This window comes from Nelumbo nucifera, chromosome 4 (genome assembly GCF_055504915.1).
Source record: "Nelumbo nucifera cultivar China Antique chromosome 4, China Antique-T2T, whole genome shotgun sequence".
In the NCBI taxonomy this organism is placed as follows: Eukaryota; Viridiplantae; Streptophyta; class Magnoliopsida; order Proteales; family Nelumbonaceae; genus Nelumbo; species Nelumbo nucifera.
The window spans coordinates 94,051,753-94,070,572 of NC_142652.1; the positions used below are offsets into that span (position 1 = coordinate 94,051,753).

The window sequence follows — 18,820 nt, forward strand, 5'->3', positions numbered from 1 at the left end:
TCTAACTAACTAAACTAGACTAGCCTAATCTTAGAGATCTAGTTCTTAGGTGTTTCTAGAATCATACATGAACCTAAAGATGAAAAATCTAAGTTTGAAAGCTTAATGAAGTGATTTTAGACCCTTGGGAATCATACTTTTGAAGTTTCTAAGGTTGAAAACTATTAGTAGTCAACTGCCTTGACAGTAGACTGATGTCACCTAGTATTTACCTAATATTCGACTACCCATAAATGTATAGTCTCCTACCTATGACCATCGAGGCTAATTTCACTTGAACACTACTTGAAAGTTAACAACAAGAAATTGATAGTTGATTATATCTAATAGTCAAGACTGAGTATTTGCTAGTAGCCAACTATTAGGAAGTAGTCCAATGAAAAATGATTCATCCTTGCTCATAATAGTTGTCTATTAGCTCATGATAATCAACTACTTGGTAAAAATTTTGATTGTTTAAAGGCATAACATCTCTTTTCTCTTCTAATAAGCATTCAATATTATTCGAAACTTGCTCTAAACATTTCCAAGTTTGGTTTAATCCCTTCCCAATGAATCTATAATGGTCGCTTGCTCTTAAGCACTACAAATCAATGTTTTTAGATTAATATATAAAAGAGATTGAATTGTGAAATTTTCCAATTAAAAAGAGTGGTGAGAAAAACTTATGACCGTTGGGCTTATTTGTTTCTCACTAAAATTTCTCTTATCTCTTCAAATGCTTGAACCTGTAGTTGTGTTCGTACTTTTACCTATATTTTAGTTTGATTGAATTAATTTTTATTAGCTTATCTAAAGGCATTTGTTTATTATATTTGTACTTTACATTGTTATCATCTTATTGTAATAGTGTGTTCAAGTGTGAATACAATCAAAGGTCTGATTAGCACCTGCAAGTCCAACTATTCAAGTTTGGTCAACACTCGAAAGTTCAATAGTTTAGATCTTGTTAGCACCCGTAAGTCCAACTATGTAAGGTCTGATTGACACTTGAAAGTCAAATTGTTGTAATGTTTTGTTGGCACCTAGAAGTCCAGCTAATCTAGTAAAATTTCTCGATAGGTTGCTTGGGAAGATGATGAAGGCCTGAGTTTAGCCAAACCTCTATAAATCTATGTATGTTTTACTTTATTGCAATTGTTTGCTTGCTTATTTATCTTGTTAACCACATCATACTACATTACACACACAACCTTCCATTCTCACCAATTTTGCATTCAATGCCTTAAAAGGATTCAATTGGAGGAAATCCATTAAAAACCCAATTCACCCTCCCCTTGGGTTAGGATAATTGGGTAACAAGTGGTATTAGAACAAGTTCACTAATAAATTAGCTTAATAGGTGATTTAAATGGCCACCCAAGCTAACACCTACATAGAGGGTAGTCTATCTTTATGCCTCCATTTTTTAATGAAGCTTATTATAACTATTGAAAGGTGAAAATGAGAGTCTATCTCATCTCTCTTGACAATAAGCTTTGGGAAGTACTATGTTTGAAAGCTCATGAAAATGTTGAGTAACTCTAACATTGAATCTTAATTTAATTACATATTTAGAGGGTCACACGATCAACATAGTGTTTCTAGAAAACTGGCCACAATTAGTAAAAGATTAAACTCAAGATTAGTACCATAAGATAAAATCAAAAGCATAAAAATCACCCAAAACTGAACAATAAAAAGAAATAGCTAACAAGTGAGTCACAAAGGAATAGATTTGCTTAATTTATTAGAACATTACATCAAGAACCCATAGTAAGTAAATGGCTTTATGGTAGAAGGATATTATTGCACTTGGTATAGAAAGAATGTTAAAATTCATAGAAGTGTGATGTTTTTAAGTGCTAGCCATCATGGACATATCAAGTAGCGGTCACCAAAATCTATCTTTGTAGGCTTTCTAAAGAAGACAAAGCGTATGCAAAAGGGAAGAATAGTCAACAAAAATGAGGTTTGATCAAAACTTCAAGCCGGCTTGTTATGTTTCAATGCTTAGATAGTAATTTTCAATGCTGATGATGAGGTAACTTGCCAATTCTATTGCCCAAACTTTCCCTCTAGTGTTTTTCCTTATGCATCTTTCTTAAAGTCTTTGGTGCAACCTGTCAATTCTATTGCTCAAACTTTCCCAATAAAAGAAGTATGAGGTAAACCGATCCCTCCGAGGTTGAAGTTTTTTGTTGGGAAGCCTTCTTGCAAGATGTAATACTTGTGACTTACTCCAAAGAAAAAGGCCTAATTGTTGCGTGTCCCCAAACTAGTGCATTTGGTAGGCTAATGGTGAAAGCCCCTACCAAGTATACAAGTATATAAGGGTTGTTTGCTGCTTCTTTGTTTAGGTGGCCGAAAAGAGGGGGGGGGGGGATCTTGTTGAGATGTTTGAGAGCTACCATATGTTGGACTCTATGGGAGGAAAGGAATTTAAAGATCTTCTTTGAGAAGGAAAGGAAGAAAGAAGATATCATTGAAGTTATAACAGTTAGGGTGGTACAATGGGTAAAATCATTGAAGTTGTTTGTTGATGTCTCCATAGGTATATGTTGCTTAATAATTAGAAGGAAGTGGAGAATTCTAAACCAGCTCTTTCAGCTATGTGCCTTCAATGGTCACCACCAGTTCCTGGTTTTATAGAATTAAACTTTAATGGTAATAGTGAGGGCAACTCAAGACTTTCAAGAGTTGGAGGTGTATTCAAAGATGAAAATGGGAAGGTGGTTGCTTTGTACTCAGGCCCCATTGGGGTTGGTGACTCTCTTAGACCTGAGATGTACACTATTTTGGAAGGGTTAAGGAAGGCAAATGAGCTAAATATTCAAAAATCAGTTGTTGAAGGAGACTTAAAGTTGGTTGTAAACTAATTAGGGGAAGGAATTGAGTCATAAAAAGATATAGCAATCTTCCTACAAGTCTCTAAAACTGTTTCACATCCTCAATGGGTTCACCTTAACGGTCTCCTAATTTGTAGTTAGGATCAATAGGGGAATCAACAAGCTTCACTCCCAATTTTCCTGTATCCTAGAGTAGATCTACAACATACTTTCTTTGGGAAATGAAGATACCCTTTTGTGAGCGGGCCACTTCAATCACAAAGAAGTACCTTAGAGGACCTAGATCCTTCACTTCAAATTGGGTAGCAAGTAAATTCTTCAACTTTTGAATTTCATCATTCTAATCACCAGTGATAACTATATCATCAACATATACTATCAGTACTGCAATCTTTCCTTCCCCTCTTTTCACAAGCAGTGTTTGATCAAATTGGCATTGCTTGTATCCTCTTTATTGAACTACTACATGGAACCTATTGAACAGGCTCTCGGTGATTGTTTCAGGCCATATAATGATTTTTTTAACCTGCACACTTTCTGTTCATTACCTTAAGCCCAGAAACCAAGGGGTTGCACCATGTATACTTCATCTTCATGGTCACCATTTAAGAATGCATTCTTGATGTCAAGTTGATGAAAATCCCAGACAAGATTAGCAGCTAAGGAGAAAAGAACTCTAACAGAGTTCATCTTAGCAATGGGTGCAAAAGTTTCTGCATAATCCACTTCATACACTTGTGTAAACCCCTTTTTCCACTAAACGAGCTTTATACCACTCCACTATGCCATCAACTCTATGTTTTACTGTGAAAACTCATTTACACCCAATTAATTCCTTCCCCTCAAGAAGATCTACAAGTTCCCATGTGCCATTTTTATGTAAACCATTAATCTCTTCCTTCATAACATCTGTCCATTCATGTATCAAAAGAGATTTTGCCACATTCTTAGGAATAAGAACATTGTCAATGTAAGAGAGAAAGGCCCGAAAGGAAGGTGAAATGTTCTCATAGGAAACAAAGTGGGACATAGGGTGTTTAGTGGTGCAAGACCTAACACCTTTTCGGTGAACAATAAGAAGGTTAAGATCATCAGCAATAGAAGTATCAATGGTAATAAGGTCAGGAACATCAATGGGAACCAAGGTACCTGGTTGGGAAGGATCCACCCCCGGAGAGTTTGATGGCATTGGTGGTACAACTTCTGGATGCTCCACAACTCTTAAACTTGGCTGGCCTTTGTGACGTTGAAAGAAAACATGAAAGGGAGGAGGATCAGGAAGAGGATGTAGCTGAACCAGTTTCTCCTCATTTCTACACTCTCCCTGAGGAGAAATAAGGAAGAAAGGCTCACTCTCAAAGAAAGAAACATCCATAGAAACATAATATTTTCGAGAGACAAGATAAAAGCATCGGTACCCCTTTTGAGTGAGGGAGTACCCCAAGAAGATGCAAGGAATAGCACGATGATCCAATTTCCCACGGGTGGACGCCTGATTTTCAACAAAGCAATGATAGCCAAACCACGTGGAGGAATAGAAAGAAGAGGGGCCTTAGGAAAAAGAAGCTGATGTGGGGCTTTGCACTCTAACCAGCGAGAGAGCATACAGTTAATGAGATAGGTAGCACAAAGGATAACCTCAAGCCAAAAACGTTTCGGGACATTCATATAAATGAGTAAACCCCTGTCCACTTCAAGAAGGTGTTGGTTATTTCTTTCAGCAACACCATTTTGTTGTGGTGTTCAGGCACATGAGCTACAGTGAAATGATCCATGCGAAGCAAAGAATTCCGTGAAATCATTATGAAAATATTTTTTGGCATTATCAGATTGGAAAATTTGGATCTCAATTTGAAATTAGGTGAAGATCATTTGGTGGAAATCTTGGATAATTTTTGGTACTTCATCCTTAGTTTACATGGGATATATCCATGTGTATCTAGAGTAATCATCAATAAAGGTAATAAAATATTTGTAGCCATTTTCAAACGGTAAAGTAACAGGGCCCCAAACATCAAAATGAATAATATGGAAGGAAAATTAAGATTTATTATTCTTTAAAGAAAAATGAGTTCTACAATGCTTACTCAATTGACAAGTTTGACATGTAAACTGGGGCACTGACACTGACTTAAATAACTCTAAAAACACCAATTTTAAAGACTCAAAAGACAAATGACCGAGACAACTGTGCCATAAATAGACACGATTCGTACTAGACTAACTCTTAGACTCTGTGACTGTAAGACCAGCCTTATGCTCCAGCATGTAGAGCTCATCCACCATACGTCCTCTACCAATCGTCTTCTTCGAGGCCAAATCCTGGAGCACACAATAAAAAGGGGAAAAAGTTATAAAGCAGATTAAGAATTAATGATACTTCTAACAGAGAACAAATTAATAGGGAATTTTAGAACATGTAAGACATTAGTCAAGGTGAGGCCAAAGGGAAGAGAAATGGTTCCTTGACCAGCTATGGTAAAATATGAACCATCAGCTAGTCTCACCTTGTTTCTTCTAGAGAGGAGGTGGTAGGTCTGGAAATAAGTGGACTTAACAGTCATATGTTTTGACGCTCTAGAATCAATTATCCAAGGAGAGTCAGGGGAATGAGATGATACATGGAAATCTATGACAAAATTACCTAATATAGACACAAATGAAATTAAAGGAGGAAAAGAATCAATCTAACGAATTCCTCTACCATAGAGTTCTAAATGGTCGAGGAAGGAATTAATAAAATCCTTCCTCGGGTCAAAACCAGAAGTGTGTGTCTGAGTCATAGTAGTAGTAGGGAGTTGATTATCCTGAGAAGCCATATTTGTTGTGGTGAACTTTCTTGGACCTTGCTGTCATGACTTCTTATTTAGATGTGAACCTTGCTTCTTGCTTAATTCTTGGGCCCATTTTGACTTCCCATGAAGATCCCAGCATGTTTCACGGGTGTGTTGGGGTTTCTAGCAATGGGTGCACCATAGTTTGCCTTTATCTTCCACCCATTTTAGAATGTCCCCCTTCTTAAAAAAATTTCCCCCACCTGTAGTAACATTCCCTTTTGCTACCAACACAACTACATCCCTTCCGAAGCTATTCATTAAATTTCTTCTACTTTCTTCCGATTGTACTAATGCATAAACCTCTTGGACAAATGGAAGATCCTTGCTACCTAGGATCTGGACTCTGATGGATTCGTACACTAGATTCAAGCCATGGAGAAATGCAAACACTCTTTATTGGGAAAGAAGCTTCTTGTATGCTTTTGCATCTTCATCACACTTCCAGTCTACACTCTGATAATGATCTAACTCCTTCCAGACGGAGGTCAAATCTGAATAGTACGCAGAAAGATTCATCTCCCCCTGTTTACAAGTGGATGGTTCCTCCTATAACTAATAGATTTTTATATAGTGATGCAGTTCAGAATAGGTCGATTTTGCCTACTCCCAAATCTCATAAGCCGTTTCAACCAAAATAAAATTCCTTCTCACCTGAGGTTGCATAGACACCAAAAGCCAGGACATAACCATGTAGTTTTCCTGGTTCCATCTGTCATACTTAGCACTCACGGAATTCGGTTATTTAATTCTCCCATTTATATACCTTATCTTTTCCCTTGCAGTAATGTATAACTTGATCCCCTCGACCATTCTAAATAATTCAAGCCATCCAAAGGTATAACAGCCATAGGGAAGGATAAATCTATACCCCCACTTATTCCGTTCTACATTGAGGAGACTCTAGATGTGGCAGAGTCTTCACGACTCATAATCACAACTTCAAGTTACACTCCAAGTGAACAAACAAAAAAACCAAAAAGAAACAGTTGAACACCCCAATAAAACTCTTTGCACTAGGGAATTAGAGACAACCACTCCCTCCCTTTCCCCCCTTTTAAATCTCAGTTCTTCAAACAAAAATCAGTTGTTGTTATAGAAGGTTGTTGTCACAGCATATAAAGGTCATCACCGACCTACAGTCTATTACAAGGATCAACAGATCCCACAAAAAAGGAAAGAAGAGGATGCTGCTCACCTCACATTAACTAACTGAACCTATTACAGGTTTTGTTCTGGCACACGACCAAAAAAAAAAAAGGAGAAAGGGAGAGAGAGTACTTCAGTCCGATCTGAATCTGGATTTGGATCTTCAATAAATCTCATTGTAGCTGGCGAAGGAAGAAGACAAAAAAGGTTTTCTCGATCTCTTCTTTCAGATCTGACAATCTCGCTCTGATACCATGTTATCCAAAAGAAAAGGAAGAAAGGAAGAAAGAAGAGAGAAGAGAAAAAAAAGAAAGAGATTTGGAGTCATAAAAGAGATGCTGGCGGCACCAACTTTTTATTATTTATACTAAGGTGACACAACTTAAAATGAAAGGTGCTGAAAGTACCAAAGTACCCTTGCAATACTAAACTTACACAATAATAACCTTTCAACAATATATATATACATATATGCCATGGTAAATAAAGTATATTATGATGCAGTGCTATAACTTTTAGTTATGCTTTATTTCTACTATTGGGTGCATACTTAAATGTGGATTCATGGTAAAAAGGCTTTATTATATTAAGTTCATAGGTTGAAAAAAAAAATTATTTAGCTCAAATTTCCTTGAGAATGGCACCTAGTAGTATGTCATGATTATCCTAATAGCATAAAGTTAGTAGATTTTGACCTTTTCATCTATAGTTACCGTGTAGTAGAATCCTATCATACAATGTCCTAAAAGAGCAAAGGGTCATAATGATTATGCCAAACCCTATATTGCTCAATACTCATCAACAAAAAACCCCATATTTCTCAATCATATATCCCACTAGATTGATGACTACTCGTATGAAGGCACTTGAAACTCTTTCCATAAACCATGTTGACTTGACCAAGGACTTTTTTGTTATATCAAATTCAATTGCATAGAACATTCTCTCTCCATGGAAACTGATAAGTCCCATGTTGTGCATTCACATACCTCCATACATAATTCACTATATGACATATGCAAGCCTCATGCCCTTGACTATGGCATAAGTATTTACATTGTCAAACTATGAAGGCTCATGCACAAAGTATCAATGGTAACTAAGGTCTAAGGATTATCTACACAACTGTGATGATAGAATCACCTAGTGACAAAACTCTATGTAACTGTGGATCATGTTTACTGAACTTGTCCTCATAACAAGCACCCAAATATTTGTTTGTCTCCACAAGTGACTTGAGATTCATCACCCTTTAAAAAAAGTATAATATATGTCAATCTATTTGAATCATTAAAGCCGCCTGTCTTAATGATCCTCCAACCAAAAACTATTCAAGTATCTTGTACCAAGATCAACATATCTCAAATTCTATACATGATCTTGACATAGATGCTTTGGACTAATCATGTAAAATGCAAAATTGCCATTTTGTTAATAAATGTGAATAATAAAAAATGCCCCTTCTATAGTGATACACCATTGGTTTTAGGGCATATGACTAACAACACATGCAAGGTGATCTTTCTTAGGGCTGCAAACAAATCAGAACCCATTCATATTCAAATTCAAATCAATTGTTATCCTTGGGTTCAGATCAAACTTGAATTGAATTTGGATATCATATACCATTAACTAAAATAAAAATGATCAAAATATTATACATTCTGATAAAATGAAATAGAAAACCTTGTTATTGTACATTAATAGAATGACTTAAATTTAACTTCTATGAGACTAGAACCCATTACTCTAGTAAGCATATAAAGTTCAAACTAAATTTTACTGATACATTATTTTTATGCATGCCTATATGCTCATGTATGGCATGTATATCCGAAGGAGTAGGAGCCCAAATCCTACTGTCCAGTCTAGAGGGATATTGATACAAAAAAAAATGTATGGCATGTATATTGGAGAAGACGCATATCCTATCCAATTACACAAGAATGAAATTTAGATTGCCTTAAATAAGATCAGAACTAAATTTGAACTTGGACAAATGGATACCATTTTCAGTCCTAGTTTTGATTCAAATATTTACTGTACACCAAAGTGACCCAAACACTTTCCTTTTTGACTATCCACCTAATATGCTTCAGTGTCCAGACCAAATTCATTTCCTTCACCCTTCAAACTGCTAAACGACCCTTCAAGCAAAGTGTAAGGTAATGTATTAAGAATAACCAGAAAAAAAATACAAACCAACACAACCAGGAGCTGTGTAGCCCGAGACCATATATCAATTTGTTGTACTTACAAAAAGAGTATCATGACCAAAAAAAACTAAGGTATATTCCTAAGCAAACTGTAAGCTGCCACCTAGGCCTAGGAGTATATTCTTCCCCATAGAGATTTTTAAAAGTCTTCCTCTTTCTTTTCTTTCAAAAATTGTTCAATTTCTTGCCCCAGACAGTCCATATCGTCGCTGAAGGCAAGACTCCCCACACTAATTTCCCTTTCTTACTCAAACCAGATAAGTGCCAGCTTCTAACAGCATCCTCCATGGTTTCTGGGAAACACCATTGTACCCCAAACAGATCAAACAGCCTAGCATGTTGTCAGATAGAAACATGTCCAGTTGATTGTTATAGGCTTCACTTTTCAAAAAAAATAACATTGTTATAAGCTTCTTGGCAAGGTCAAGTGCTGCCCAAAGAAATCCAGATGTGATTCATTCAATCACCTATGTGACTGAACTAAGGAGGTCAAAGCATAAATATAAGAACCCTGTAACTCTTATGTGATGATTAGTCTTCCTGCAGAAGAGAAACTATCAACAACAAACCACAATCTGCTCAAGATAGTTTTGATGCCAATGAGGGACTGTCATTAACAATCATGGTTCCACCAACAAATTACTAGAATAGAATAGATACACTCTAGGGTCCTTTGCTTGGTATAATGGTAAAATCTTGGGCTGACATGCATAACAACATTGGTTCAAGCCTGCGAGCAACCACTTTGTGCAGAAAACATGCCTAAGGTAAGTCTGTATCCAGTCCACCACCCCAAGGCCCCAGATGGCTGGGACCAACAATGGGTAATGGCTTTTTTAAAAGATAAATTCAGATGCTGCTCCTATAGACTCTCATATTAGAGATGGAATTGGTAAATAGAAACAAAATTTATATTACAGCCCAAGTTGGCCTACTCCAGGCTACCTCTACCAAAGAAACCAAAGCACAGGATTACTAATAGCAGCCGCCCTAGCTCAAGGGTTAAATCTGTAGCCTGTTTCCTGCTATCCAACTTAATGTGTACCATTGAATGCTCAACTCAGAATAGAACTCATATGATTAGCAATTACAACCCATACTAGAAGATATCCTAGCAATGAATAGGCTTATGATATTGATTAAAAAAAAAGGCTTATGACCTTTTCAAACTGCACAAATGGGCATGTGCTCATAGGAGGCAAAATTTAGCTACCCACATTCTGACTTCTGGAAGCAAAACAACACATGAGCACAGTATGGCAGTTGGTAGAATACTTACCCCTAGGGATTGTAAATACTTCAAGATCTAACTTATGTATAATTGCATGTGTTAAACTGTTAATATATGAAAATTATTTGCCAAGGTAAAAGAAAACAATGCTAGTCTTCCAAGAATCATCTAGCTCACAATATCTCTGTATAACTGTATTACAGTATACAATCAGTTATAGGATACTATTAGCATAAAATCAATATTAAAACTACCTATTTTAATGAACTTCTGATGAGATTTTGTGCATTTCATTTTTTCCTTTAAAAAAGGAAACTCATAAGATACGAAAGAAATTGTGGAGATGACAAGATAGAAGTGAACTAAGAATTATTCAGAAAGGTGCTTCAAATGGAAAAGAAGAGAACCAAAACTAAGGAGAATGTAAAATTAAGCCCAGATGAGACTCAACCTGCTCTGGATCATGCAAGCCCATACTTGGTTCCTTATAAATTTTTCCATCTCTATAATCTCCTTATGGATTCATCCTTGGAATAGTGCAACTGAACAAGCACTCCCTCACTTAAGATCCCTTATAAAACCATAATATCTAATATCCAGAAAGGAAGGAACTCATACAGGTTAAATGGATCTATAATATAAGAATGAATTTGAATTTTCTTTTTATCAGTAATAACAACAATCAAGAGAGTTTTATTGATAGAATGAAGATACAAAACCACTGCACCCAAAAGGAACAAACCTCAATCATATCTAGCAACCCATGGAATCAAATTTCTTTAAAAGAAAAGGGCCTCATACAATGTACTTTTTTTATACATAAAAATACATGAATCTTTTTAAATGTGTATTAGATTGCACATTTATGTATCCTTAGAGAATGTAAAATTAAGCCCAGATGAGATCATCCAACCTACTTTGGATCATGCAAGCCCATACTTGGTTGTTGGTTCCTCATAAATTTTTCCATCTCCATAATCTCCCACATTGATTCATCCTTGGAAGAGTGTAACTGAACAAGCATTCCCTCATTTAGGCTCCCTTATAAAACAATAATATATAATATCCAGAAAAGAAGGAACTCGTACAGGTTAAATGAATCTTGATCTTATTTTATCAATAATAACAACAATAAAAAGAGCCTCATTGAGAATGAAAATATAAACCACTGCACCCTAAAGGAACAAATCTCAATCAAGTAACCCATGGAATCAAATTTTCTTTAAAAGAAAAAGGTCTCACAGAACGTACTTTTTTATACATAAAGAATTGTATTTGCCATCAGCAGATAAACCGTTGAGTTCTTTACTTGTACTTTCATTATATTTAGTGGCTGTTATTCAACTAGAGAGAATTATGTGAAAGGAATTACCAAAGACAGTTCTTAAAAATACAGGTATGGTTAAAACCCTAAAAGGCTAAACTATAAAATATCGAGTAACACATAAGCATGAATACATGGTGGGAAATCCAAATGTCATTTTTTTTTCTGCACCTCTTCTGCTTAGTAATTGGTTTCCTTTCACAAAAAACAAAAAAAAAAGAAAAGAAAAGAAACTTTTAGAGAATTGGGGAAGAATTTAGTGCTACTTCAATTGCCAAAGGGACCTGGTGGAGTGACCTTCTTTTCCTTTATCGTTGGCTGTGGTTCTGAAGAAAGAATCATAAGAAAACCTTTTTAATTAGGCTTGGGCAAGATATATTGAAACTTTCTATTAAAACGAAGCACAAAATACAACATGCTTGCGGTTTATCAGAGTGAAGCGTACTTGATATCAGAGCCTTTGGCCTGGTCTTGAACAAAATGCGTTGACGAATAATTCCGATGACTTCTAGCTCCATCCTGGATGAATTCGGATCAGAATCGATAGACTCCTCCGGATCGAAGGCTCTCTTTTTCTTCAGTACCAGTAATGGCTTCTTCAAGGGTACCTTCGACCCTGACAATTCGTGATACCCAACAGTGAAAGTGTACTTTTCCTGAAGAAGAAGAAAACGCCTTCAGCAGATTGCCCAAGAATTATATGATAAAAAGAAAAGAAAAACATATTATCATAAAAACCTCAGAGGATGGACGACAAAGGCATCCGATTTCGAGGTTCTGGAGACGATCTCGAAACGAAGGTTGGGCTTCAACCGCACCCTGCAATTCAACTATTGCCCACTCTGGGCAGCTGTCTTCCCTGCAGCCGCATTTCACTTGAATCTGCATTCTTCAGAGAGAGAGAGAGAGAGGAGGGAAAATGGCGGTAAAGATCTACTCCTCCCCGATAAATGAATGGGCTCGTTTCAAAATTCCAGCGCCATTTTTTGGGAGCACGACGTTCTTACACGTGTATATATTAAGGGTGTTTATGTCTTTTTGCATGAGGCGTTTGATAATTACACCATTTTCGGAATCACGTGTAAAAGTAATGGCGAGGGTAGATGTTTAGCCCGGCTTAATCGGGCTCGGATCTTCTACCCACGTGTTGTTCCCGCATCTTATCTATAATAACTATAACTTTTTTTTTCCATAACTGTACATTGGGAATATATCCCTTAGATGTGTGAGTAATAGATTCAGAATGGGTTGAATCAAGCCCTGGACAAGAAAGAACGAGGCATTAGTTCTTTTTCTTTTTTTTTTTGAACGTACTTAATTAATGAAGAAATAAACTGTGGTTCTAGCCCTCCCACTGGAGTAACATTGGGCTCAAACCGTAAATTTGATGCATTCAGGTTGGATTTGGACCGGAGTTGAGTTTGGATTGGTCAATGAATCCGTTTTAGAATTATACATATATGGATGCATTTATATAAATATGTATACATATATGTATATGTATTAAAAATTTTATGTATAAATATATATAATTAGGTCAGATTCGGGCCATATTTGAACTATCTAAGAACTAGGCATGGACCCAATCCAAATAAAATTTCAGGCAAGGTCGATTTGGGCTCAGACTGGACCCACCCAAGTTGCACCCCTACAAACACTAGCATCCCAAAAGGGAAGGAGTTTTAGGGCTAAGAAAATCCATTACATTTTTTGCATCCGACAAGATCAAAACCACTTCCAATTCTTGTCCTTAACAAATTTAAAAACTTCAGGATTACAAGCAATTCCACATTAACCACTAGCAAAAACCTCCCTTCTACCACCTATGGCCTATGGGTACAATAAAAGATTTTGAAGAATTAAACGCAGAAGCCAAAAAATAAAATAAAGCACCTATGGCCTAGTACAAATGCATGGGCGTGCAAATGTAAAAAAAAAAAAATGTAAATTCTTATTTGATTTTATTTTGGATTTTACTTTATTCTGCTTTATGTCTTAATTTACTTAATTTGTACTGCAATCAAATAAAATAAGCTAAAATTTAAAACAAAAATAAGTCAGAATTTACACTCAAATCATTTGCACTACCATGACTTTGCATCAGTGCAAATTTATTTACAATGCAACCAAACACAGCCTTAGTGAAAGAACCAACATGGTAAAAAGGTAAACCAAACATAACTTTAGAAGTAGAACTCATCACCCAATTAATCAGCCTAGCAAATATTATTGAAAATAAAATCTTTCCTAGCCTTCCAAACAAAATAAAGGAGAATATCACACCCACTCAAAAAATTATCTACTTAACCGATTCCTCAAGAAGAATTTATAATTTTTATAAGAAACTCAGCAAATGATAAAAAATGGATACAAGTATCTCTTACACCCCACCAAGACGCAAATAATACAGTTTAACATAAAAGAGCAAAAGTAGAACAAGCGTAAAACAGACTTCTCTTCACCACATAGAGCATAAAGCATCTATATTAAGACCTAACACCACTAATTCAGTAATTTGGACTTGGTAGAAACAAAATTCATAACCAAACGTCACAAGGAAAGCCTAAACTTAGGGGGTATCTTCAGTCTCCAGATTTTCTTTGAAATTTTTAACACAGAATCCTCCAATTATTCATTTAAATTCTTCCATTCCCAACTGTAAAAATATTTTACAGTAAAATGGCCACTAGAGGAACCTGTTGTTGCACGATTAGACTATTCCCAACTGGAGGGCGATTTGGCTTCCAATCGAGCAGCGAGCTGGATTTATCTGCAAAACAGTGGATCAGAGAACCCGGGGTGGCTAACTCGACGAGGTCGCCCCGTTGCTTAAGTTAGTATACTGTAATGCGAGTTTAATGCTTGAGAGTTTGAGAGCTTGAGAGCTAGAGAGTAGAGTAATCACGCGTATCTTTGCCTTGAGGTTCCTGTCTTTATATTCTGGAGTAGTCGTGGAACTCACGAAAGAGCTCCGGGATCTCCGGGGTGTGGAGATAGAGTTTGTTCCGCTTCCAAAGGAGCAGTATGTAGATAAGACTTACCGTTCCACTTCCAACTCTGGCGGGACTGGGATGAGTTCTCATCGTGATCTCGAAAAAATCGGGATCTGTAACCTCATCGTGATCTCGAGAGATTCGGGATCTGTTAGCTCATCGTGATCTCAAGAGATTCAGGATCTATTGGAGAGACCTCTGGAGTCGGTTACGTGGCGATTCGAGTTGTTAGCCCCAAGATGATACTTCGGTTCTTTAGGTCCGAACTGGATTGGATGTCGAGGTGCCTCGATGCCGAGGTGAGTTTTGGGCTGAGGTGGCTGAATACCTAAACTCAAATGTTGCGAACTAGGCTTGCCAGACTTAGCTGTCATCCCTTAATTAGGTTGTGTCCACGTGTCCCCTTCTCACTAGGTCGGGCCAAATCACCCTTCATCAGAACCTTTCCAAATAAAGTGATCACAATCAGCGTGTTTGAAAACTAGCGGTGACCCATTTGATGCACAGAATGCTGTATTTCTACGTTTTTTACATGAAATAGTAGAAAAAATGTTCTTTTCTTTTTTATTTATTGAGCTTCAAACTTTCTTTTTTTATATATCGTATATATTATGAGAAGCATGTAAACCAACTAATGATGGCTCACTTGATACCTTATCTAGTTAGTTGTAATAGAAACTTGGGGCAATGGATCACCTCCCATTGTGTAGCACTATAAAGCTAAAAAATGTGCTTAGCATGACATAAATAACCAAGTTAAAAAAAAAAAACAATTTCAAAATTGGATTAATGAAGATAATCAAAAACTTGCATTAAGTTCTTTCTTACTATATTTTATTATTGAACGAAAACAATCCATTAAACAAATCTACATTAAATTAAATTAATAAAAACAAAGGGAAAATCTAAACCTAAGGAAAAGAGCAATGATTTGTTTAAATTGGTTCATCCCATGTATGGGTTGGCAAATTTGGGTTTTTAAACATTAATATGGGTCCAAGCTAAGGTTCATATTTAGGTTGACCCTTAACCTAACCCAACCCAATAATTTACACCCTACTTTATTAGAAAGAGCCAAAAGGGGTTAAGAGATATTTAAGAAGAAAATAAGGATTTAATGGGGAAAAGAGATGTTACAAACATCGACTATTAAGATGAGAGAGAGTGAGATATTTATTAGAGTAAGTATGGATTTTATGAGAGACAATAAAGACCTATAAGATTTGTAATAATTTAATATAAAAATAAATATGCACGTGTGAGAAATGAAAGGAGTTAGTGTGAGCTATGTTGTGAGAGGACCCTCACCTCCCTTCTTTCCTCTTTCTATCTATCTATCTATCTATCTATCTATCTATCTATCTATCTATTTAAATGTTTGTGTGTGTACCTCCCAAAGGGTGAATCTTTTGCTTAACAACCAATTTTTGGTCAGAGCGATTAGGAGAACCAATAGGAGTGTAAAACACATTACCATTATGGTAATTCCAAACATTGATTTATGATCCCCTACTGAATTAAATTCCCAAGTTAGGAAGAAGAGTCCATATAGATCTACACATTAACTTCCACACCTGAAAAGCTGAAGTTGTTATTTTAGTAGGGATTATCTCATTATTAGTAAGGTATTTGCTTTTTAACAACCTTACCAACAAATCATCAAATTCTCTAAGAAATTTCCATGCCAATTTACGTAGTAGATCCTTATTCAACAAATCCAATTGTTTAAAACCAAGACCCCCTTCTTTTCTAGGAGCACACAACTTAAACAAGCTAGCCCATCTAACTTCATGACCTTTGTTTAAACCCTTTGACGAAAAATTCCTCTGAATTTTCTCAATTTCTTGTAAGGTTTCCCTATAAAACTGGGTCAAACTCATACAAGAAATAGGAAGATTGTAGGGTAGACTGGATCAAGGTTTACCTCCCTACATAAGATAAACAAGGAAGCCTTCCACTGATCAAGCCTACCCTTCATCTTATCCAACACAAACTCCAAAGATCCAAACTTGCTTTTCTTATAGAGTTTTCCTAGAAGGTTAGGTCAAGTCATGCAATAGACTGGAACAAGGTTTTCCTCCGAACATAAAATAAACAGAAGCTTGCCACTGAGCAAACCTACCCTTTATTGTTCTCTCACTTCTTCCTCTTCAAAGTTCATTGTTTTTCTTATTCTGATAGAAATTTATTTGGTATCTTGCTTTTCTACTTGGTATCAAAGCCAAGATAGGACCTTAACAAGTGTTCCCCATGTAATTTTGAGATCAGCAGATAGAATGGAGACCTAAGGAGGCTGATTGGCCAGTTGTTTCAGCCCAACCCTTGGAGTTTTTTTGGTAGTTTTGTGTGCCTAAGAAAGTAAGAAGGTTTCTTGGTAGACCTGAGAATTGGGTTGGGTGGGTCGAGTTCGGGTTGGGTCAAGGTATTTCGGGTTGATTTCAGGTTGGGTTGTCAAATGCTAGACCCTAACCCTAAATGTTCGGGTTAGGGTTGACCCATGGGTCAATTTGGGTCATCCCAAAAAATAATTGAAATTTAAAAAATAAAGAAAAATTACATGAAAAATATCAAAATTAAAAGGATTAACCTTAAAATTCCAAATATAAAATAAAAAACTTGAATATTTAACAATTTAAAGAGTAAACAATAAAAAGTAAAGACTAAATAGAAAAAATTAAAGAGTGGAAGTTTCTAACAATGCATAAATAATCCCAACTAGACTTGACAATCGGGTCGGCGGGTTGACCCATGACCCAACCCAACCCAACCCCTTTTTTGGTCGGGTCGGGTCGGGTCGGGCCATTTTCACATTCGGGTAGTTAGATATGAGACCCTAACCCTGCTTTTTCGGGTTGGGTTCACGGGTTGGATCAACTTTTTGCCAAGTCTATTTCTTGGAGAGAAGACCAAAAATAGGAGGATTTGGAGAAAGAAGGAAGAGTCCTACTCGATTAGGGATTCTCAATTGCACCATTGGAAGTGGATTAATCTCTTGTTTTCAGCTTTTGTAAGTTAGAGTTGGAATTGAATCAAAAGTGGTTTCTAGTGATTCTTGTGATATCGATAGTCACCTTTCAGTTTTCTTTCAATCTCAAAGGAACCTAGGTTGGATTAGTCCTTTATTTTTAAAACTCCAGGTGAATTTTTAGTTTTCAGATAATTTATTTCATTGCCTAGAAGATATCAATTGGGCTATAGAGGATTTTTGGAGAGTTCTTTTGTTGTTTTTCTCTCTGGTAGGGTTCCTGAGATCCTGGTAAGGTTTTTAGGTTGTATTCTTTGGTGCTTAAGACCAAAGCAATCTAGTCTACGAGACTTCATATACTTATTTTTGAGTGTTTTAGATTGTTTGAAATAAAATGGATGCTAGTAGGACTGACCAAAAATCAACTGTTGATCTTGGGGTGGGTCTAGATGGTATTGGTGACATTAGAATGTTGGTTTTATTACTACAGTAAGATTGGATGGTACTAATTACTTACAATGGGCACAATCGGCATATATGGCTATTGGTGCATAGGGTAAATTGGGATATATTACAAGGGAGAAGAAGAAACCAAAAGTTATCAGTCCCTCTTGTGCTCATTGGGTGCAAAAGAATTACATGGTCGAGGCATGGTTGTGTAATTCTATGCTCCTCCATATTAGCAAGAACTTCTTATGGACAAATACTGTAAAAGATATTTGGGATGGAGTTTCAAAGACCTATTCTTAGAATCAAAATATAGTTGAAGCCTATCAATTGAGGAATTAGGTAATTAATACCAAATAGAGAGACAAACCTCTTTTAGTGTATTTCCCCTCACTAAAGAACTTATGGCAGGAAATAGATCATTTGGAGACAATGGAGTGGGAAAGGTGGAAAGCACTAAATATATTGCAACATATAAGAAGTTAGTTGAAAAGAATCGGGTGTTTAAATTTTTGACTAGTTTAAACCCAGAATATAATGCTGCTAGGCAACACATTCTATCTAGTGATAGTGTCACTCTCTCACAGCATATGCTTTTGTTATTGAGGAGAGTAGAATGAATGCCATGTTGAAAGGACAAATGATTAAAGCTTCGGTTATGGCTAGTAGTTCTAGACTATGGAGATAAGGGTGATAATGGTGAAAACAAGGAGGATAAAAATGATCTCTTTTGTAATCACTGTAAGAAGTCTAAGCATACAAAAGACATTGGAAATTTCATCCACATTTGATTCCAGCTAAGCTTAGAAACAAGAAGGGGATGTGAATCTATC

General features: G+C 36.3%; 1 protein-coding gene across 3 annotated transcripts; it reads right to left on the bottom strand.

Annotated features, from left to right (window-relative positions):
- Positions 1–4,859: 4,859 nt before the first annotated feature.
- LOC104610356 (chromosome transmission fidelity-like protein) lies at positions 4,860–12,565 on the bottom strand. Of its 3 annotated transcripts, none has more exons than XM_088902877.1 (5): positions 12,321–12,565; positions 12,028–12,238; positions 11,880–11,908; positions 11,176–11,270; positions 4,860–5,150 (listed from the first exon to the last, which is right to left on the bottom strand). In XM_088902877.1, the coding sequence occupies exons 1-5, from the start codon at positions 12,468–12,470 to the stop codon at positions 4,985–4,987; spliced, it is 651 nt and encodes a 216-aa protein (XP_088759003.1). In that variant the 5' UTR covers positions 12,471–12,565; the 3' UTR covers positions 4,860–4,984. The 3 variants fall into 3 exon arrangements, 2 of the variants coding, with proteins under 2 accessions (XP_088759003.1, XP_010275233.1); XR_737427.3 differs by having other exon boundaries at positions 5,012–5,150; positions 11,867–11,908; positions 12,321–12,520; XM_010276931.3 differs by lacking the exon at positions 4,860–5,150 and having other exon boundaries at positions 8,816–11,270; positions 11,867–11,908; positions 12,321–12,520.
- Between the last annotated feature and the right edge of the window lie 6,255 nt (positions 12,566–18,820).

Coding starts and splice junctions, on each gene's coding strand:
- LOC104610356 (XM_088902877.1), bottom strand. CDS start 12,470: ATGCAGATTCAAGTGAAATGCGGCTGCAGGGAAGACAGCTGCCCAGAG. Junction 12,239..12,320: donor TTTGTCGTCCATCCTCTGAG/GTTTTTATGATA, acceptor CTTCTTCTTCAG/GAAAAGTACACTTTCACTGT. Junction 11,909..12,027: donor GCCAAAGGCTCTGATATCAA/GTACGCTTCACT, acceptor TTCTTTCTTCAG/AACCACAGCCAACGATAAAG.